Raw genomic sequence first — 19,534 nt, 5'->3', positions numbered from 1 at the left:
TGGGGACAAGAAGGCCCTTGAGGGGCTGGAGCGTGTCCAGAGAAGGGCAGCGGGGCTGGGGCAGGGTCTGGAGCACAAGTGTGCTGGGGGGCGGCTGAGGGAGCTGGGGGGGTTTAGCCTGGAGAAGGGGAGGCTGAGGGGAGCCCTTCTCGCTCTCTGCAGCTGCCTGAGAGGGGCTGGAGTGAGGGGGGGGCTGGTCTCTGCTCCCAAGTCACCAGTGAGGGGACGAGAGGAAACGGCCTCAAGCTGCGTCAGGGGAGGTTTAGGTTGCAGATTAGGAAATATTTCCTCAGTGCAGCAGTGGTGAAGCATTGGAACAGGCTGCCCAGAGAGTTGGGGGAGTCACCATCCCTGGGGGGGGTTCAAACACCATGTAGACGTGGCACCTGGGGACGTGGTTATGAAGCCTGGGGGTGTTGGGTTGGCGGTTGGACTTGATGATCTTAGACATTTTGTCCAACCTTGATGACTCTGCTTCTTCCTTTTACCTCCCTCTGGAGGTGCTTGTTTGCCTCCTTCCCTTTCACTGGGTTGGAGTCGTGGCCGTGCCGCTGTGTGCCCTGACGGTGCCCAGCTTGCGGCGCTGGCTGTGGGCCTGCCCCGTGCTTGTCCAACAGTATTGCCACAGAAATGTGGCACTACCGAAGAGATGGGCAGGGTCACCCTTGTCTTCATAGTCTTGTGCTTTGTCTCTCCGCTCCCCCAACGTCCTTACTCTTTTCCAGCCCTTCCTTTCCTCTGGGAATCTCCTGGAGTGGGATCTGAGGGTGACCCAACGTGTCCTCCCCATCGCTGTGCACCTCTGCCTCTCCGCTCCCCCCACCCGTTTGCTCCCATTTCTACTTGCAGAGCCTTTGCCACCCCCTGTAGCCCTGGCTTTGTTCCTATTTTTCCTAGCAAGCTTCAGCCTAATTATTTTCTCTCCCAGCCACCCTGTGGGAGAGGTTCATACCACAGACACTTCTGGTGCTCACGTGGTACCCACGGGAGGAGGCCCTGGGTGCTCGCAGCCTCACGGCCTTATGACTTGTGTTACGCCAAAGCAAACGGCGGGTTGCACTGCCTGGCAGCGATTCATCCTTCCCATCCTACACGGGTGCACTGTCCCGCCCTGACACCAAACAAATCATTTGCCGTCCTTGCTGCGTCGTCTTTGATGGTTGGACTTGATGACCTTAGAGGTCCTTTCCAACCTTTATCATTCTATGGTTCTTCTGTACCAATACACATCGTACGGCCCCGGGGGGCCAGAGGGTGTGCTCGGAGGCGCACCCTTATCTTGTGCAGTGCTCAGCAGTCGCTGGCTCATCTTCCCATCACCTTGTAGCTGTTCCTCACCAGCCCAAACATCCTCCTTCAGGTATTATTCCCCTTGACTATGTATGTTTAGCTTTGCATTCCTCCCAAGGAGGTCAGACCCTATTTCCTGCAAGCCACACCCATTATTATCCTTTTCACTTTCCTACATAGGCTAATATGCACCGTCCCTTTTCTCTCTACCCTCCTCATCTTCTAACAGGCTTTTCTGCTCTGCCCTGTTCCTTAGTCCTAGTTCACGTGCCTGTATCAAGAGCCTGGGACCTTGTCCCTGTCCTCCCCCAGCAACGTCTGCATTGTGCTGCTGGTAATTACCAACTTTTAAATGACTCTGAGTCCTCACTCCCCGCCTCACCTCCATTTCTGGTGGTGCTGGAGTCCCAGAGATCTCCAAAAAGCACTGGATGGCAGACGGGATCCTGCCAAGCCAGCACCCGCTTGGTCGTGCTCCCACCTCCCCGTGCGGTAGCTCTGCCGTGGTCCTCCCACCACAGCCCTCGTGGGCTGTCGCACCCCTCTGCTCGTTGGTACTTGAGCCCGTCTCAGCACCGTCTCCATCCCCAGCCGCCGCAGCTTTCGATGGCACTCCTGGCTCTTGCCCTGAGCTATTTTCCCTGAGCCAGAGGTCTCCAAATGCTCTTTATGTGCCCGTTTGTGCTAGCTGATGGCGCGATGGGGGCGAGCACGGCCCCACCACCCCATGCCGAGGGTTTGTCTGCACACAGGTGACGGTGCTTGAGCACTCCCAGCCCTCAAGTCGAGGGGGTACGAGCGAGTGTTTGGGCTGACTTTAACTTGATGGTGAAGCTGGGGCCTGGCGGGAGGCGGAATCACCCCCAGCCACGGCTCCTACATCTCCGCTGGCACGGCCTTGGCCGGGAACCTTCCCCCAGAGCAGGAAGGAGGCACGAGCCGCCTGGCTCACCGCCTGTTTCTGTTACTTATCTGACAGCAGCAAAGTCCAGGAGCACCTCAGCCATAGCACCTTTATCTGTAAGCACCTTCTCCCGAGCCCTGCAGAGGGATTTGGATTGCTCTCTGGCAGAAAGCATAACACTGAAACAAGACTGAAAAAATAGAGCTGCCACCTTCCCCAGGATAGTCGCTGTCGATGTTGAGTTGCTGGAAGCTCTAGGGGTTGCCAAACGGTGTGCGTGGCACCAGCCCCCTCCCACGGCACCCCGATGCTCAGGAGCCTGCAGAGCCCTGCTGCTGCCAACAGCCGAGCCGTTCGTGGTGCAGAACAGGGGCATCCTTCTTCCAGAGAGCTCCTGTCCCACCTCCCATGGTCCATCTCCTGTGCAGCATCCGCCTGTGGTTGTGCTGCCTGCATGGTGCAGGCGGCGGGAAGTCGGGCTGCCTCCAGCAGCGAGGGGCTTCTGGTGGGCTTCCCACCGGGGCAGAGCCACTGCAGCCCCCCGCCGCGTCGGAAACCTGCCCAGCGCTGCCTGCGCCTTGCTCAAACCTTTCCGGGCACGAAGGGCCAAGTCCAGAGGGATCCTGCCTGGCTACGGAGGGGCTGCGGGGAACTGCCGGGGATGTGCAGATCCTGCTGAGGCTTTGGCAGCCCGGAGGCACCAGGACGAGGTGGCAGCCTAGGGAATGGCCCCCAGGGACTCGTCGTAGAAAGCCTTGAGGCCCCGGGGGTGCTGCAGGGAAGGTCTCTTGCCCACCGCCTCCTGACGGAAGTTTTGCCTCAGCCAGCCGTAGACCAAACTGTGCAGGAAGCCCTGGAGGGAGACGGTGAGGGCCTGCGAGAGAGAGGGCAGCGGTGAGGGCTGCCTTTACCTGCCCCTGGGCCGCCCTGCGCTGCAGGAGCGCGGCAAACCCCATCGCCCTCTCCGTGCCGGAGAGGAGCCGCATGGGATCAGCCCGCGTGTGCGCGCAGGCAGGGCGACACAGGGGCACAGGCGCTGCCCGTCCTCTTGGCACGGTCAGCTAAAACTAGGGAGGCACCTGGGCAGAGCCGAGGAGCGAAACACCAACCACCAAACTGGGGGGAAAGAGCCCCGGCAGAGCCGGGCTGGGACCAGGAGGGGCCTTTGCCCCGTGTCCATCCTGGGTGGCACCTGGTCGGGTGTCAGCGGCGCGGTGGCAGCACCCGCAGAGCTCACCCTGCCCAGGGAGGCATCACGCTGGTTTGCAGGGAGCGGTGTGCTCCCAGTCCCCTCGCCCAGCACGGCGGCAGCACAGCTCTCCCAGCACCCCTGTTGCAGAGGGGCCCCCCACATCACTGCTCACACATCTGGTGGGGACAAACGTCCCAGCTCCAGAGCCCGGGAAACAGGTTTTTACTTACTGTAGCAACATAGAGGATGAAAACCGAGGCAGGTTTGATGCTGGTGAAGGAGAGGAGGGTGAGGAGGAAGGCTGCAGATGGAAGACAAAAAGACAGCCCTTGGTCTCCCTCTCTCTGATAATGCTTCATTTGCAGTTTCCCTCTCCAAGCGGCAAATGCCCTTGCCCTGTCACAGCCTAGCTCCCATGGCACAGGGGCCACGAAGGACAAGCACGTGTGTGTACGACGAGGTCATAGAATCACTAAAGTTGGAAAAGACCTCTAGGATCATCAAGCTCTTCCCAACACAATCCCTCGGGGAGCATGAGAATGCCACAGGTTTCTGTAAGGCTGAAAGCACAAATGGGCCCCCAAGGGCATGAACTATTGCTAAAAAGCAGGTCCACTGAACACGATCCACCCTCCAGCTCAGGATATACCGCTGGGAAAAAAAACTCATTCTATGAGCAGGGTGGGCTAAGCCAGCCACTGGTCGGACTCGGTGGCGGTGATCGGGGCTGGCTCTCCTCTCGTTCTGGGTCTGCCCAGCCGTGGGGTCCTGCAGACACCCGGAGGCTTTGCAGTTATTCAGTCTAAGCCTCTTGTCTTGGACCTGGGTGCTGCCTCAGCCCGGGGATGAAGGGGCTGGAGCAGGAGTTGTGGCAGCTCCTGCCTGCCTGGGCTGCGGGGCATCCCCACGCTGACTTGCCTGGCGCCCAGCAGAGCAGGAAAACCAGCTGGAAGTAGTGAGAGACTTTGCTGACGCTGCGGATGCTCCTGCCGGCAAAGCTGTCCTTCTCCAGGGTCAGCAAGGGAGCCGCGGCATTCCTCTGGCACCAGAGCTTCACCCTGCGGTAGAGGAGCTGGGCGGCGGGGAGCAGCGTCAGCCGGGGCGCGCTGGCTGCTGCGGCTGGACCCGGCGCTCGCCCCTCCGTGCCGTGCCGTGCCGCCGGCTTACCGTGCAGCAGCTGAGCACCAGCAGCAGGTAGACGAAGAAGATGATTTTCCCCTCCAGGCCCACATCCTTCCTACCTACATACTGAGAGGCGAGGGGAAATCAGCAGGGCCACGGGCCAGCCCTGCCCCGAGCGGTTCCTTCCGCAGGGCCAAGCTGTGCCACAAGACCCGGGGTGTGGGAGCAGCAGTGCCGGGGCACTGCCAGAGCTGGGAGCTGCCCCTCTGGCTTTGCTCGAGCAGGGACACCCCTGCCCCGTCCCCCTGGCGGCATCTGCCCACGCACCGCGGACCCGCTGCCTTCCCAGTGTCCTTCTGAGCCCACCCGCCCTTGGCAGCGCCGGGCAGCGGCATCTGCTAGATGGGGAAAGGGAGCAGTGGGACGGACAGGCACCAGCAGCGCTCACCTTGTAGCAGATGTCCTGGGCACGGTGGATGAGGAGCAGGCAGCTGAAAGGACAGAGGGTGCTGGTGGTGGTCCCCTAATGGCCCAGCATCGTCCCTGGGGCATTTTTTGATTTCTTCCCCCACGCCAAAGCCTCCACCACACAGAGGTGACCTTTGCAGGGCTGCGGCGTGCCCAAGCCCGTTGGGAAGGGAGGGGATTGCCCACGGCCGGCTCCCCTCCCAGGGTCAGGGTGGCAGGATGGCGGTGTACCTGGAGCAGTAAAGGCTGTAGGTCTCGTGGGAGCCGTTTCCTTTCCATGGCACGACGGGCTCGATGGGTCTCGGCGCAATGTCGGTGAGGGACGTGCCACGGGCGATCAGCTGTCCCAGGAGCGTGAGCACCGGCACCAGCCTTGCAGGGAGAGGCAGAGGTGAGCGCATCCATCCCACCCTGGAGAGCTGCCGCTGTGCCGCAGCCCTGCTCAGGGTGGAGGGGGGCCGGGGCCGGTGGCTGGCACCTACCAGGCCAGGATGTAGGGCAGCCCCTGCCACGCGCTCTCCAGGCACCCGCTCCTCTCCTGCAGGGAGGAAACTGCTGGTGACCTGGGGCTGCAGGTCTCACAGCCGCTCGAGGCTCCAGCCCTGCTCCGCCAGGACACGGGGTGCAGGGGAAGGCACCAAGGCCCAGGGAAAGGGGTCGGCCGCTGTTCCCCGGGTCCTCACAGGGCTGGCATGGCTGTGCGTGGGAAGGGCGATGCTCGGCATCACCACATCTGGGGGTCACCAACCTGCAGAGCGGCCACGTGCCAGGCTCTCCAGCCGTGGACAGTGCGGTAGGCTTCATACGCATAGACCACAACCATCAGGAACGAGACCGCGTAGAAGGTCTGGGAGAGGAGAGGGAGAGCGGGGTCCTGCTGTGCCCAGTGCCCCAAAGGCACCTTCTCCCCTCCCTTCTCGTGCTCTGCACCCTGACATCCTGCTGTGCCCGCAGCAGCCACGCAGCAAGGGAACGGCTCTGAGACACACAGCAAACGGCCTCGTGCTCTCCCTGCGCCCACCCTGGGGAGGGGGACCAGGTGGCCTCTGTCCGGTGGCTTTAGCAGGGCAGGCGGCACTGACCACCCGGGTCCATCTGTCCATGCTGGGCTCGAGGTGGCACAGACAGGGCTCTGCCCCCGCGTCTGCTCAGCAGACCTGCGACTGCGGTGATGGCTGCCCTGTGTGCTGTGCAACCAGGCTGGCGCAGAGCTGGCCCCACGATGCTGAGCCCCTCCTGCAGGGTCCCTGTCCCTGTGCGTGGCTGAGGCAAAGGCCCTGTCACCCGCAGGATGAGCCTGGGGCAGGAGGGAAGCGGCACTGCCCGCTGCGGGGTTTGTGCACCAGGCAGGGCGGGGAGGAGCCGGTGGAGCCGCGGGTGCCGGGTGAGTTCGGGTACGACGGCGAGAGCACATCCGCACCGGTGAGAGCCGTGCTCTGCTTTGCTCTGGCACACGTGAGCAGCTGCATTTGGGTTCACCCTCCCAGAGCTGGCAGCAGGGCACGGTGGGGGTGAGTGGATGCTGCTGGGGGGATGCAGCACTTGCCTCACCAGGGCTGGGGAGAAACACTGGGCATGTTTCCCCAAGGAACCAGCCATGGTGGCTCAGGGCGGTGATGGGGAACAGGAGCCATTTCTTGGCAGGAAAAATTGTTCCTCACCCAGGGGCTTCCCCAGGGACACTCCAGCCCACAGGTGGGTCTCAGCTCTCATGTGAGCCATGGTGCGAGCTGACTCTCTTACCGTGGCCAGCATCAGTCCGTAAGGGCAGGCAGCGTACGCTGGGATGAAGAGCGGGGCTGGCAGCAGCTGGATGGTGGCTGTGCTCAGCACCACAGCAGCGGCCAGGAAATCTGCCAGGGCGAGGAGGAAAAGGGGGCGAAGCTGGGGGACGGGACACAGCGTTAGCTCTGACTGGCAGCATCACCCTGGCAGCAGCAGCCCCCCCCCCAGCTCTGCAGAGCTGCCGTGGCCCTCCCCAGACCGTCCGGGAGCAGAGCTGGGACCCGCTGCTCTCAGGGGAGGCTGGTGCGAGTGTCCTGCGTCTCTTGCCCCCTCCCCGAGTCCCACTGCGCATTAAGCCCTGCTGCAGCGGCTCTGCCTCCGGCTTAGCTGGGGCCCAGACCTGTCCCTGCCCCCCGGGAGCTGGGTGTGCTCACCTGGATGTGGCAGCATCGCCTCCGCCGGGAGGTGACAGCGAGGACTGATCCACTGCCCAGGAGGCTGGAAGAGACCAGGCTGCCAGTTAACGTCCCAGCAGAGCAGTTGGTGCCTCAGCACAGCAGCTTCCCACTGAACCCATCCCAGCGGGGATCCTGTGCTCAGCATCCCCTGAGACAGGCAGGGGCTGGCAGGGCCAGGGGGTTGGTGGGCAAGGGGGGTCCCCTCCCTACAGAGGCAATGGGGTGGGGCAGAGACCCGGGCTGGTGCGACGCCAGAGCCCCACGTCCCAGCGTTGGGGTCCAAGCAGCTGCAAGTGCGACAAGAGGCTACGTGCAGGCAGGGCTACGGCTGCTGCTGCCCCCCAGCACTGCAGGGCTCAGCTGTGGCCACAGGGCCGGGGGGCAGAACCCACCTCAGCAGCGAGGCCGGCAGGTAGATGCACGTCAGCACGAAGACCTGAGGGAGAGAGACGGAGAGAAGCGTGGGCTCCAGCGTCCTGCGGCGGGGCCACAGCGGGAGCTTCGGCTGCCCCACGGCGTGGGAGGACGTGGAGCCCCAGGCATGGCCAACTCACTCCCGCCAAAGCAGCAGTGGGCAGCTGGTGCCATGCGTCACTGTGGCACGGGCAGAGCCGAGGCAAAAAAGGTGTCTTCCCTGAGAGGCTGTGCCCGGGGGCCGGAGCCCTTCACTGGTGGTGGGCAAACAGAGGGGCCAGTGGCTTGTTCCCTGCCAGCCCCGCGGTGCTGCTGCATGGGGCAGGCCCGGTGGCGGTGGCTGTGTGAGCAGGTTTCCCTGCTGCATCCTCCTGAGCTCACCTCACCGCAGCACCTGGGTTTCCCTCGCCCAGGGCTGGGGAGCGCCAAGAAGCTGCGTCCCACTCCGGGCCGTGCTGCTGAGATCAGCTCCCCGAGAGTGCAGCGTGGGGCTGCCGTGGAGGGACTGGTGAGAACGCCAGCGCCGGACGGCTCCCAGGGCCCGGTGAGTCACGCAGAGACAGGCGAGCAGGAGCAGCCGCCCCGGGAAGCGTCGCTCAGGCACCAGCAAGCACAAGCCTGCAAAGCCCCGGGCCGGGCAGCTGGAACCCCTTTGCTGGCAGCTGTGGCTGCCTTTTGCAGCACCCCCAGAGTGCTGCCCCCCATCTCTGGCGTGAGTGAAGCCCCCTTGGCCAGAGCTCGCAGGGGAGGCCTGAACAGGGTCTGCAGCATTTTGCAGCAGCTCTCCCTGGTCTCCGCAGAGGGTTTCCCGCACGCACACACCTTTACCTGGTTATCTGAGAGAGCCGACGGGTGCTCCTCGTCGTTCGCCATGGCCGGGCAGCTCGGAGCCGGGCACCTTCCTGCCTCCCCTCTGCCACCAGGCACAGCCTGGAGCCCGGCCAGCTGCACCGGAGCAGCTCCTGCAGCTGCTGCCGGCTGGGTTCCCTCCGCACCCCTTCTGTGAGCCACGGCGGCGGCTCTGCCTGCACGGCACAGCCGGAGAAACCTGCCTGGCTGGGGCGGCAGGAGCTTCCCCACCGACGCGCAGGCTGCTGCCTGCGAGCAGGGATCAGCCCCTCGTGCTCATGGAGCCCAGGCAGACACGCGGCAGCCTCCTTCGCACCTCCCTCCTGCGCTCTGCGGGGTGCGAACGCAAGACGCTCGGCTCCTGGTGGGTGCCGGGGTGCAGGCGTGAGCCTGGCCCTTCTCCATCCCGTGCCTCGCGGCTGCCTCGTCTGCTGCCAACCAGCACGTGCAGCCAGGGACAGGCATCCCCTCATCTGCTGCTACAGGCGCGGGCAGGCTTCTCCTTGCTAAAAGGATAAACTGAGGCACAGAAAAAGGCTCCGCCAACACCAGGTCAGGCACGAGCAGGGACAGGGCGACAGGAGGGCTTGGCGCAGGTGCCTCCGCAGGATGCGGCCATGACACGGCCCCGCTGGTTGCTTGCGGCAGGCAGCTCTACGAGGGAAAGCCCACATGCACACAGGAGATGCTGCCGAGAGCAGGAGAAAGGCTGCTGGAAGGGGGAAAGGTGCTGGCTGGGCCAGCTGCCCCGCAGGCCACCGCCACGCCGGGGAGGGCAACCGCAGCCGTGGTGGCCCCCGACAACACAAGGGGCTCAGATGTGGTGCGAAGGAACTTGCTGCGCCTTTATCCAGAGGGATGCCATCAGCAGGAGCTGGCACACAGCTGTGTAGACACATGAAATACTGGTAAAAACGTGCCCAGCGTGGGGAAAGGGCGCTCGCGTGGCGCCAAGGTGAGCTGGGGTGCACAGGGAGCGGGGCCAAGCTCGCAGCAGGGCTGAGGTCGCTGCCCCCAGCGCCACAGCCCCGCCACCTCCTTCCACCCCGGGACAGCTCATCAAACCCCCTCAGAGGGAGAGGGAAAGGCATTTCTTACAGCCCAGCAGCAAATGTAACACGCTGCTGTTTGCACCATGCTTTGAGGGCGCAGCAGGACCCCGAGAGAAGGGGGTCAGGCCCCCGGGGCAGCCAGTTGCGGCGGCGTGCCGAGGGAAGCCGAGGGCAAAGCTGCGTGAGCACACGCCGGCAGCCAGCCCACGCGCGGCTCAGCTCTGAAACCACAGGGCACCAAACAGCAGACTTACCCTTCAAAGAGGGTTTTTTTTTTGTTTTATTTTGAATGGTATTGGCTGGATGAAGAAAGAGGGAGGGATGTGGGGGAAGGTCTGAGGGAAGAAGGAGTCGGGAGAGGGGCTGCAGGGGAACAGAGAAAGGAATTGCACCAGGAGAGCTCCACAAGGTTGACAGCAATGCAGAGGACCTCGCTTCGGCAGTGCACGGAGGTGTTCCCCCACAGCTCCCAGCTGCCTCCTTTGTGGCTGCTCCCTTTTTCCTCCATCAGGTGAGGAAATGCTCCTCAGGCCCTGGCGGCCACTGAGCAGCGGCTCGCGTGGCCCCAGCTGGACCCCAGTTTGCTCCCTCCTCATCCTCCCTGCCGCGGCTGCAACCTCCCTGCCGGCCCGTCTCTCTCCAGCTTGGCTCGCAGTTTTTCCTGCCCAGGACCACAGAAGGACCCCAGACGTGCGGGTGGGCAAGAGCCACCTCACAGTGCTCCTGGGACAGCAGGGTGGGTCCCGCTGCATCTGACAACCACCAGAAAACCCAGCGCCACTGGGGATCCCTTCTGGGTTGCTTCATTCTCCAGGCAGAGGCTCTTCCAGAAGAGCACAAGGCAAAGGGGGGGCAGGGATCCCCTCAGCCTGTGCAGCGAAGCCGAAGCAGGAGGAAGCACCATCATCCTCAGCCGTTGTGGGAACGGCTCCCACTCCTGCGGGGTAGGATTCTGAGCAACGCCTGTGGTTTCAGAGGCACCACTTGAGCTTTTCAAACCAGGACCAGACACTGGGCTCTTCTCAGCAGATCTCGGCTGAGCCAACGCACGCGTCATTGACAACTGCTCAGAAGCCGAGGAGCCCAAAACCAAACACTCCCTGGAACAAACTCTCCAATTTCTATCCAGTTGCCTTCATCAGAGCAGCACGTGGAGCCTGCGCGGGACCAAGCGTTGATGCTCTCAGCCTGGCCTCTGCGCAGAGGCAAAGTCCACGCCAGCACGAGGAACTGCTGGCTTTGCCATCCCCTCCCGAGACCTCCGGCAGGCGCAGCTCCTGCCTGGGGCATGCCTCCCCTGAGGAGTTTTTGAGGAGAAATTGGCACCGAGGGTTGCGCTAGCCGGAGCGCTGCCCTCACCTCCAGCGAGGTGGGATTTGTGGAGCGGGCTCCAGGGAACTCGGCCACTGACAGGACAAGGAAAGGACCGCTGGCACAGCACTGAGAGGGGAAAAGACTCCGTCCTGCTCAGCTGCTAAAGCTCTCCGCGCATCCCAGGCACTTGAATTGCAGAGGCACTCGCAGGCTCCCTGTGCCGAGATGCTGCGAGGCGGGGAAGGGTGCAGCGGCTGGGGAGCCCCGCTCGCTCCTGCGGCCTCTCAGAGCCCACTTCCTCTGCGAGAGAAACAGCGCACGCCGTGCCGGCCTCGCCACGTGTGCCGGGGCACGCGCCGGTAAAACAGCAGCCGCTGCAAAGCTGCAGCCGTGCAAGGACCGTGCACTCAGGAGCGAGCAGCACGTACCCCTGCTGAGCAGCGGGGCTCGTCCGGCCGGAGCAGCGACAGCTCATCAACCCGGTTAGGCTGGTGTGAGCTGCTGACGGCGACGGCGCTGCCCGGAGGCGCAGCAGCTCCCTCCCAAAGAGCTGCCCAGGCTGCGCCAAGGCCTCCCCGGGCAGCTCGGCATCGAGAGCTGCTAAATCAACCTGTTTAACTCGGCTCTGGGACCTGGGAGAAGCCTGGGGATTGTTATAACAAGATTTAATGTCAGTGTTTACAAACACTTTCCCTGTACTCTGGGACTGGGAAGTTGTGCTTCAGCAGCCAAGCTTTAATTAAAAACAAAGCAGGTGCATGAAAAAAAACCTGAGGTGAGATTTTGCCTATGCAGATGAGAAAGCTCTCGAAGCTTTGGTAAAAGCACAGCTGGGAGTAGCCAGTTGCCAGGGCTGCAGGCAACCGCCCAGCATCTCTGGAAGCAAAACATCCCTCCCAGGTTTTCAGAGAGTAGTGACCATTTAAATACCAGCACAAACGCTTCCTGACGGGCGCTTCTCCAGGAGATCCAGTCAGCACGGCTCTTCCGGCCTCACAGAGATGCTCCTTCCCATTTCGGGTGACTTAATGCCCACAGGCAGCACTGGACACACAATAGCTGCTGTACTCATTTCAATTCCTCCCAACCTTGCAAGACCTTTGTTACAGAAAGCCTCGGCGCCCTCCCCCAGACCTCCAGAGCAGCTCGCTGCAGCCGACAGCGTTTGGGACAGAGAGACCCGCCCCGCTGACCCCACAGAACCTCTCCCACCTGCGGGAGTCAAAGCCCCCACGCGAGCTGCCCTGAGATGCAGCGTTGCCCCCCGGCCATGTGGACCAGGCAGGACCCAGCCTCGGCGGTGGTCGCTGAGCCTCCGCGTGCCACTTGCTGCTCTCCCTGTGCGTCACTTCTCAGAGGCGGGTCCTGTCCCGGGGGAGCAGGCCCTGGCAGTGCCCGGGCTGGCTGCAGCGGGAGGGATGCTGCACCCTAGGGTCCCTTTCCCTGAGGACTGGGCAACTGGTGGGTGCCCTCTAGTGGCCCCGGTACCCAGGGGACCGGCTGGGGAGATCCCCAGGGACTCAGCCTGTCCTTCCAGACAGGGGGCTGCTTCCCTTGTCTCAACCATCAGCCTGGCAGAGGGGAGACAGAAGGCAAAGGGAAGGCAACAGGGTAAAGCCGGTGGCTGCCCTAGCCCTGCGACCGGTGAAAACACGGGCTTTGAGGGGGAAACAGCACGTTCCCCCTCCTCAGCCTGTCAGCCCTCAAGGCACCTGAGCACAGAGCTGAAACCACAAAAGGAAAGTCAGATTCCTGCCCCAGCAGAGCAGAGAGGAGTCTGCTCATGCCAGCGCTGGCCTTGCATGGAGCCCGCCAGCTGCCCTCCCCAGCTCAGGGGCAGGAGCTGGCAGCTCCGCCAGCACACCCACAGCTGCACGCCGCAGCCCCCCGAGGCCCTGACCCTTCTCTCACAGTCCACCGATATTCAAAACACACGCTCTGGTTTTAAGTCTTGCAACCATTCCCAAAACAGCTGTTACAGCCACCTCGCCACCGAGCCAGGGCTTCCAGCCCAGTCATTCCGGGTCTAAGGCGTCGGGAGCCGGCAGATCCGGAGCACCACCGCACAAGGCAGGCGTGCCAGCGCGGAGCTGACGGCGGTCCCTCAAAGCCTGAGGTGTTTCAAAATATTTTGGCTTCCTTCCTGCTGTGCTCACCAATTCGCAAGGGTTACGCAAAACCCTCAAGGTCTGCGCAGCAGCAGGCCCGATCTTCGCCCTCACGCAGTTTTTACTGCAAGCCCAGGGCACACTCCGTCCCCAGAGCTGTTCACTTCTGCCCCTCGCTGCTGCTTGCTGCTTCTATCCCAGCAGGGGCAATGCCTCGCTCCCAAAACGCTCCCAAAAACACCACTGCGGAATATCCAAAATCTCACCAAAACTCCCAAATGCTAAGAAAATGGCTGCTGAAGGGTCAACGTGCCTATTCCAGCCTTTCCTCTGTTTTCTGCAGCACCATGGTTCCCGCCTCAAAGAGGGTCAGAAGGCTCCGATGTCTGCTCTAAAGAACTGCTACAGAGCGCCTGCTGGTTTGGCCCTGCTGGGGAATCGCTGCTTGCACCCCCGCAGTTACAAGGGCTCAGGCTGTTAATTTTTTGGAGATCTTTCCTCCTTCCTGGGAAACTGGTAGCTGCAGAGAGAATCCCTGGTCAACACCGAGGGCACGCTGTAACACGCAGTGCCATCGGATGGTCCCCGGTGCTACGAGGAGCTGCTGTATCCACTGGTATAAATTTGGCTCTAAGTTAAAAAACTCCAAACTTTTGAGAAATTGTTCAAGGTTTTCCGCATTTGGATGATGCTGGTAGTTAAGACTCATCCTTCTTGCGGGGTTTCAGCTCTTTGTCTTATTTTAGCACCATGTTAAGTGTTTCCCCCCTCCCCTTTACATCTTTTGAATCACAAGCCTGTCTGGTGTTTGAAGATACGAGCAAGTTCCACTCTAACCGAGCTCCTCACCCCATGCCTGACAGGTAGGGATCTTTTAAAAATTGTGTTTAAAAAAAAGCATCAGTATCTTCAAATTATTATTTTTTTAAAATCAAGTTCCAACTCAGAGCAAATTCTCCCACCAGAGAGCAAGAGAGCGCTGTGGTCCTACCGGAACAGTTGGCACAATTCTACTTCAAATTAGTGCCAAGAGCACTAGTTTAAGCCCAATTCTTTGCTGAAAGCTCCCTGCTCCATCGCCCGGCTGGAAAGAGGTTACGCCACAAGTGAAGCGGTCTTAGTTAATCATCAGAAACGTGTTACTGTGCAAAAGCAGTTTGGAATAAAAGCTACCATCTCATCTCTTCCCAGAAAGCCACCAGCTGCTGTAAGTCGACTGTTTTGTAATAGTCTGCTTTTCTTCTGGGCTGAAATGCAGAATAGTCAATATGGCAGTTAGAGTCTGCTGGCGGCCAAGGGAATCTGGCAGTGTCAAAAATCTATAGACGATGTTCTTGAGGTACTCCAGGTTGGCTCCCTCCCTGCTCTTATCTCTGAAATTCTTCTCAATTTCGCTTTGAAGTGCAGATACCTCTTCCTGGTGCTTCTCCTCCTCAACCAAGATTTTCTCCTGGAGCTGGTGAACTTGCATTTCCAGCTTGTGCTTCTGCTTCCTCAGCGCTACAATCTCCACTTCTTTGCGAGCCAGCTGCTCCGCGTACAAGAAGAAGGTGGGCTCGCTGGTGGCGGAGAGGTGAAGAGCCTGGGGGAGAATCTCCGAAGAATCGTTACCCGGTGAGTCGTTGCTAGTAACGTCGGTCCCTGACAGTAGGTAGTTTTTGGATCCTTGAAGCCCGTAAGGCAACATGACAGATCTCAGCTGCTCCAGCTCTTGGTCCTTTTCTGCCAGCACCGCCAGTGCTCGGTCCCGCTGCTTGTGCATCTCCTCCTCCAGCTTCAGTGCCCGCTCCCTGTAGTCCAGCTGACATCGCTCTAACTCCTGCCTATGAATTTGCTGCAGCTGGGACAACTCTTGCTTCTTGGCTTCCATGTCTTGCCGGTGCTGCTTCTCCATTTCATCAGAGGACAGCTGAAGCACAACGTATTTCTCTTTCAGGTCAGCCAGCTGCTCTTGAGCTTCCTCCAGTTCTTTCGCCAGATTGCAGTCTTTGGCCGACTTGTTCTTGAGAACCACTTGTGCCCTCATCTTGTACCTTTCAAACTCTTCCTTCAGCTGCTTCAGCTCCTGCTGATAGTACAAAGCAGTGGCCTTCTCACCATCCCCAGCCTCAGTGCCCTTCGGCAGTTCCAGCTCACACAGCTTCTCGATGTCCAGAGCGGGCTGGCTCTTCTTAGCTGCCGCCTGCAAGAGCTTCTTCAGCTTCTCCATTTTATCCTTTAGAACATTTACGTCAAGATTGGCTTCTTCCACGTGGATATCAACAGGGGATCGGCTGGAGGCAGCAATGGCCAGGGTTTTGTTCTCCAGGTCCAACTGTACAATGCGGTCCTTCAGCTTCTGAATGACCGCTTGGTCTTTCTGCTTGGCTTTTTCGTAAGTCCCGAGTAGTTCTGACACTTCGGAGACTTGGCCCTCCAGGTCGGCCACTCGCCGCTCCTCCATCTGGGCGTGCTGGCGGAGCTGCTCCTCTGCCTGTGCGGTCTGCGAGCAGAGAGACACGGCGGGGTTAGATTAGATTAGCTCAGCGCTCTGGGCAGGAGGGCTGCGGTTTACAGGGGGCTTAATTCCGCTCTGCTGAACTCCAAGTGCAGGAGCAGCCTTTCCCCAGAGTCCCGTACAAGCCACCACACTGGCTTGGCCCTTTTGGATATTTGTTTATTTTGGGATAAAGTGAACGAAAAGCATTTCTGCTTTTGTTCCCTGCTCTGCAGAGTTCCCGTTACCAGCATTCTCTGCAGTGCTGTAGGTGTGCCGGGGGTGGGAAGCAACAAACTCACATCACAATCTGCTACAGGGTTTTTTTAAAACACATGTGCGCTCTAAAAGCCTTCATACATCTAACTGCAATTTACTTAAATGCCACTTTCTGTTGCACTGATATTAATATAATTCATTGGTTTCTGAGCAGCTACAGCAAACACCTGGCATTCAGTTTTTACAGCTACTTAGTGACTGACTAATAAGAACCCTGGACAACGACAGCACTTGACAATCACCATCGTGAACTAAAACGCAGCCAGAGTTGGGTCACCGTGACCTCTGTCAGAGAGAGGCTGTTAGTGACCACTTCCAAAAAAGAGGCATTAAATTGCATTAAATCAGCCTGACGCTTCAGATTAGAAAGAAGAAACCTTGCTCCAGAGTGCAAGGAGATGAGGAAGATCCCCATTCCAGAGCGTTTCCAGATGCAAGTTCAGTTACTGGTGCCTCACCCCCGATGCCAGCCCCGGAGTACGTTGCCCCACAACCCACAGAGTTACAAAGGTTCCTCTTTTCCACCACATCCCTCTTTCCTGCTCTTCACTCTCCCCCTGCACGCACACAGGCTAGAGCCTTTCTCCTGTATTTACCCTCTTCCTTCCCTAGCGCACACTGAGCTTCACTGGAGAAGGTTAGTTTGAAGGTATTTCCTTTCTATGAGCTCCGGGAATTGTACCTTGCATTGCACTTACGTACTTTACGAGACAAGACCACCCGTAGCGGGTCAGAGGAATGGTCTCTCCTCCCAAGCCCAGGCACTGTCAGGCCGCACAGTAACACGTTCGGAACCAAATGACACCGTGGAGGACAGTCACCACGTAATCACCTCAAAGGCTGCTCCCAGATCCAATGGCCACCGCCCCCTGACTAATGATTTATTTGCTGTATCACAAACAGCTTTTATTTTCCTCAGGGACTATCATCCCATCAAAGCCATGATGCTCTCATTTATTTCAAATCTCTTGGACTCTGCAGGACCAGAAAGGGGAATTTGTGCTCCTCCAGCCTCAAACCCTGCCCCAGTCGCTGCTGATACATCCCACAGAGCGAGCTGCTCCAGGGCCTGGGCAGGGAATTACCTTCCTCATCTCCTGCAGCAGCTGCACTTGGAAGTGGTTTTTAAGGCTGGCCATCTCCTCCTGCAGATCCTGTACCCGGGGGTCCGGCTTGTTGCTCTCCTCCTGAACAGCTTGCAGCTTTCTTTTCAGGTCTTCCACCTCCTGGCTCAGCTGCTTGATCTGCAGCTCGTACCCCTCCGCACGGTCAGCCATGCACGCCCTGCCGGCCAACGTCTCCCTGGTCTCCTCCAGCTTCAGCTCCGCGTCCTGGCGCAAAGCCCTCTCGTTCTGCAGCAGCTTCTGTAGCTCTCGCAGCATGACGGCATGGTCGCTCTGTTCTTGGGCTCGGTCATGCTGCTGCGTGATCAGACGGGCTTTGGTCTCGGCTAGCTGTTCCTGGACAGACTTCAGCTCTGCCTCCAGCTTCTCGGTCTCACCCTCTGCTTTCTTAATGGCGTCATCCAGATCCTGCTTCATCTTCTTCTTGTCTGCTTGGTAGGAGGCTTCCATGCGGGACTTTTCCTGCGTGACGGTTGACAGAGCACTGGTCAAAGTGGCCAGCTGGGTCTTCAGCTGGAGCACTCTTTTATCAGCCTCGCTAGCAGCAGATGGCACATCCCCGCTGCTCGTGCTGACGCCGCTCTCTGAACCGCTCGTCTCTTCTGATTTAAGAGAGGAAGTGGCGGCCGTGGGCTTGTCATCCTCGGGCCCTGGTTCGCCCTTGGTGCTGGCCAGACTGGCAGCAGTGTCTGCACTGGTAGCCGTCCCCACGCTATCTTCGCTGTGAACCGAGCTCCTGTCGTCAGCGGAATCGGCAAAGGAAGAGCTGGAGCTGGCCACAGATGCAGGCTGACCACCGCTCAAGCCAATGTCTGCCTCGTGAGACACGGACAGTACTTTCAAGCTGGCTTCCAAGGCTTCCTTCTCTTTAAGCAGGCTCTTGTAGGCTCTGACGACATCCTTCAGCCGAATCTGGTACTGAAGAAGCTGCTTCTTCTGTGATTCAATAGTCTCTAGAAGATCTTTTTTACTCGGGCCACCTCCAAAGTTCATGCCAAACTTCTCCATGATTCAGGCAATCTGAAAGGAGAAAAACAGCACAAAGGCTAAATGAGCAGCAAAGGCACATGTATCAGCACTGGTGTGGCCAGCAGGAGCAGGGCAGGGATGGGGCCCCTGTGCTTGGCCCTGGGGAGGCCCCACCTCGAATGCTGGGCTCAGGTTTGGGCCCCTCGGGACAAGAAGGCCCTTGAGGGGCTGGAGCGTGTCCAGAGAAGGGCAGCGGGGCTGGGGCAGGGTCTGGAGCACAAGTGTGCTGGGGGGCGGCTGAGGGGGCTGGGGGGGTTTAGCCTGGAGAAGAGGAGGCTGAGGGGAGCCCTTCTTGCTCTCTGCAGCTGCCTGAGAGGGGCTGGAGTGAGGGGGGGGCTGTCTCTTCTTCCAAGTAACAATCAACAGGACGAGAGAAAACGGCCTCAGGCTGAGTCAGGGGAGGTTTAGGTTGGAGATGAGGGAAAATGTCTTCCCTGCCAGAGTGGTCAGGGATTGGCACAGGCTGCCCAGAGAATTGGGGGAGTCACCATCCCTGGGGGGGTTCAAAGGACATGCAGACGTGGCACTTGGGGACATGGTTTAGGAGGCCTGGGGGTGTTGGGTTGGTGGTTGGCCTTGATCCTAGAGGTCTTTTCCAACCTTAATGATTCTATGATCTGCCACTGGCAGAAGTACGCAGGTAAGCAGGACCCTCACCCCGACCCCCCCAGGACACCACACAGTTAACGACTCTGCAATGCCATCACCACGCCTTGAACCCCGCAAAGCGCCCATGCGCCCCAGGCGCCGCAGTGCTTCGTGTGCAGGTAGCGAGGGGCAACGCGCTCCTGCCACAACTCAGATGCTCAACCTTCCCAGCCAAAGCCAGAGAAAACACTTTAACGCCTCGTACAACAATATCTGACTCCGCAGCCGCTCCTCCTCCCATCAGTAGGGGGTGTTTTACATCCTTCAACGGCTCCATTTTTACTTTTCAAGAGAAACAACCTCTTGGCCCGTCCCTCGGCAGCACAGCTGCGAAGGTCACCCACCCGCTGCCAGCTCCAGGTGCGGGGCTCCGGCTCGCGGGGGTCCCCACGGCAGCTCACGGGGCGGGTGGGGGTGTGTGTCCCACTGCAGGGGTGCTGCCGCGGGGTGCCGGGGTAGGGGCATCCGGGGCCAGAGAAGTCGCAGGAGGAGGGGACACGGTGGGATGGGGACACCGCGGAGGGGGGGTTGCTGGGGGTAGCCGTTGAGGTGAAGAGGCTGCGGGACGGTGGGAGAGAGACCGTTGGGGGCAGGAGGGGCTGCGGGGCGTGGACTGGAGGGGCCCGGGGGAGGAGTGGGTGACACTAGTGGACATGGGGGGTCCGTGGGTCAGAGGGGACACTGTAGCTCTCTGCAGTGGCAGAGAGGCCGGCGGGGCAGGGAAGGCTGCGGGGCCGTGGCGGGGACCCGGGGGGAAGAATCACGGGTGGCCGTGGGGGCCCGAGGGGCGGGGAGGGGGTCCAGGGGAGGGCCCATAGGGACTTTGTGCAGTTTCGGAGAGGCCGGCGGGGCAGGGGAGTCGGCGGGGCCGGGGCGGGGGCTGGAGGGTGCGGGGTGTGTCACGAGTGGCCGTGGGGTGCCGTGGGGAGCCGCGGCGGTACCGGAAGCCTTACCTCCGGCCAGCAGCCGCAGCCGCCGCCGCGCACGCGCAGAGCGCCGCGCAGCCACTTCCGCCAGACGTCACTTCCACCCGACACCGCGCCCACCACCGCCGGACAGGCACCGCACATGCGCGGGCACAG

At 60.5% G+C, this 19,534-nt stretch overlaps 2 protein-coding genes across 2 annotated transcripts; both read right to left on the bottom strand.

Moving 5' to 3' along the window:
- Positions 1–2,912: 2,912 nt before the first annotated feature.
- Positions 2,913–8,655, bottom strand: LOC142057236 (uncharacterized). Its single transcript, XM_075092926.1, has 12 exons — positions 8,402–8,655; positions 7,552–7,595; positions 7,136–7,199; positions 6,720–6,860; positions 5,725–5,823; positions 5,459–5,514; positions 5,208–5,348; positions 4,957–4,999; positions 4,554–4,634; positions 4,305–4,458; positions 3,617–3,687; positions 2,913–3,068 (listed from the first exon to the last, which is right to left on the bottom strand). Exons 1-12 carry the CDS (start codon positions 8,444–8,446, stop codon positions 2,913–2,915), a joined length of 1,095 nt encoding a protein of 364 aa, XP_074949027.1. The 5' UTR covers positions 8,447–8,655.
- A 5,145-nt stretch (positions 8,656–13,800) lies between these two features.
- GCC1 (GRIP and coiled-coil domain containing 1) lies at positions 13,801–19,484 on the bottom strand. The gene is made up of 3 exons (XM_075081765.1): positions 19,406–19,484; positions 16,737–17,795; positions 13,801–15,378 (listed from the first exon to the last, which is right to left on the bottom strand). The coding sequence occupies exons 2-3, from the start codon at positions 17,781–17,783 to the stop codon at positions 14,074–14,076; spliced, it is 2,352 nt and encodes a 783-aa protein (XP_074937866.1). The 5' UTR covers positions 17,784–17,795; positions 19,406–19,484; the 3' UTR covers positions 13,801–14,073.
- Between the last annotated feature and the right edge of the window lie 50 nt (positions 19,485–19,534).

The sequence above is a fragment of the Phalacrocorax aristotelis genome, chromosome 1, assembly GCF_949628215.1.
Source record: "Phalacrocorax aristotelis chromosome 1, bGulAri2.1, whole genome shotgun sequence".
Lineage (NCBI taxonomy): Eukaryota > Metazoa > Chordata > Aves > Suliformes > Phalacrocoracidae > Phalacrocorax > Phalacrocorax aristotelis.
Note: the sequence above shows the minus strand (reverse complement) of the source record. Positions and strands in the feature narration are given on the sequence as shown.

What these genes read in the sequence shown, in the direction of transcription:
- LOC142057236 (XM_075092926.1), bottom strand. Translation starts at nt 8,446, where the DNA reads ATGGCGAACGACGAGGAGCACCCGTCGGCTCTCTCAGATAACCAG. An exon ending in CGGCTCTCTCAGATAACCAG is followed by an intron (nt 7,596 to 8,401) that starts GTAAAGGTGTGT and finishes TCTCTCCCTCAG; the next exon opens with GTCTTCGTGCTGACGTGCAT. An exon ending in TCATCCTCTATGTTGCTACA is followed by an intron (nt 3,069 to 3,616) that starts GTAAGTAAAAAC and finishes TCTCTCTCGCAG; the next exon opens with GCCCTCACCGTCTCCCTCCA.
- GCC1 (XM_075081765.1), bottom strand. Translation starts at nt 17,783, where the DNA reads ATGGAGAAGTTTGGCATGAACTTTGGAGGTGGCCCGAGTAAAAAAGAT. An exon ending in TGCTGCAGGAGATGAGGAAG is followed by an intron (nt 15,379 to 16,736) that starts GTAATTCCCTGC and finishes CTCTGCTCGCAG; the next exon opens with ACCGCACAGGCAGAGGAGCA.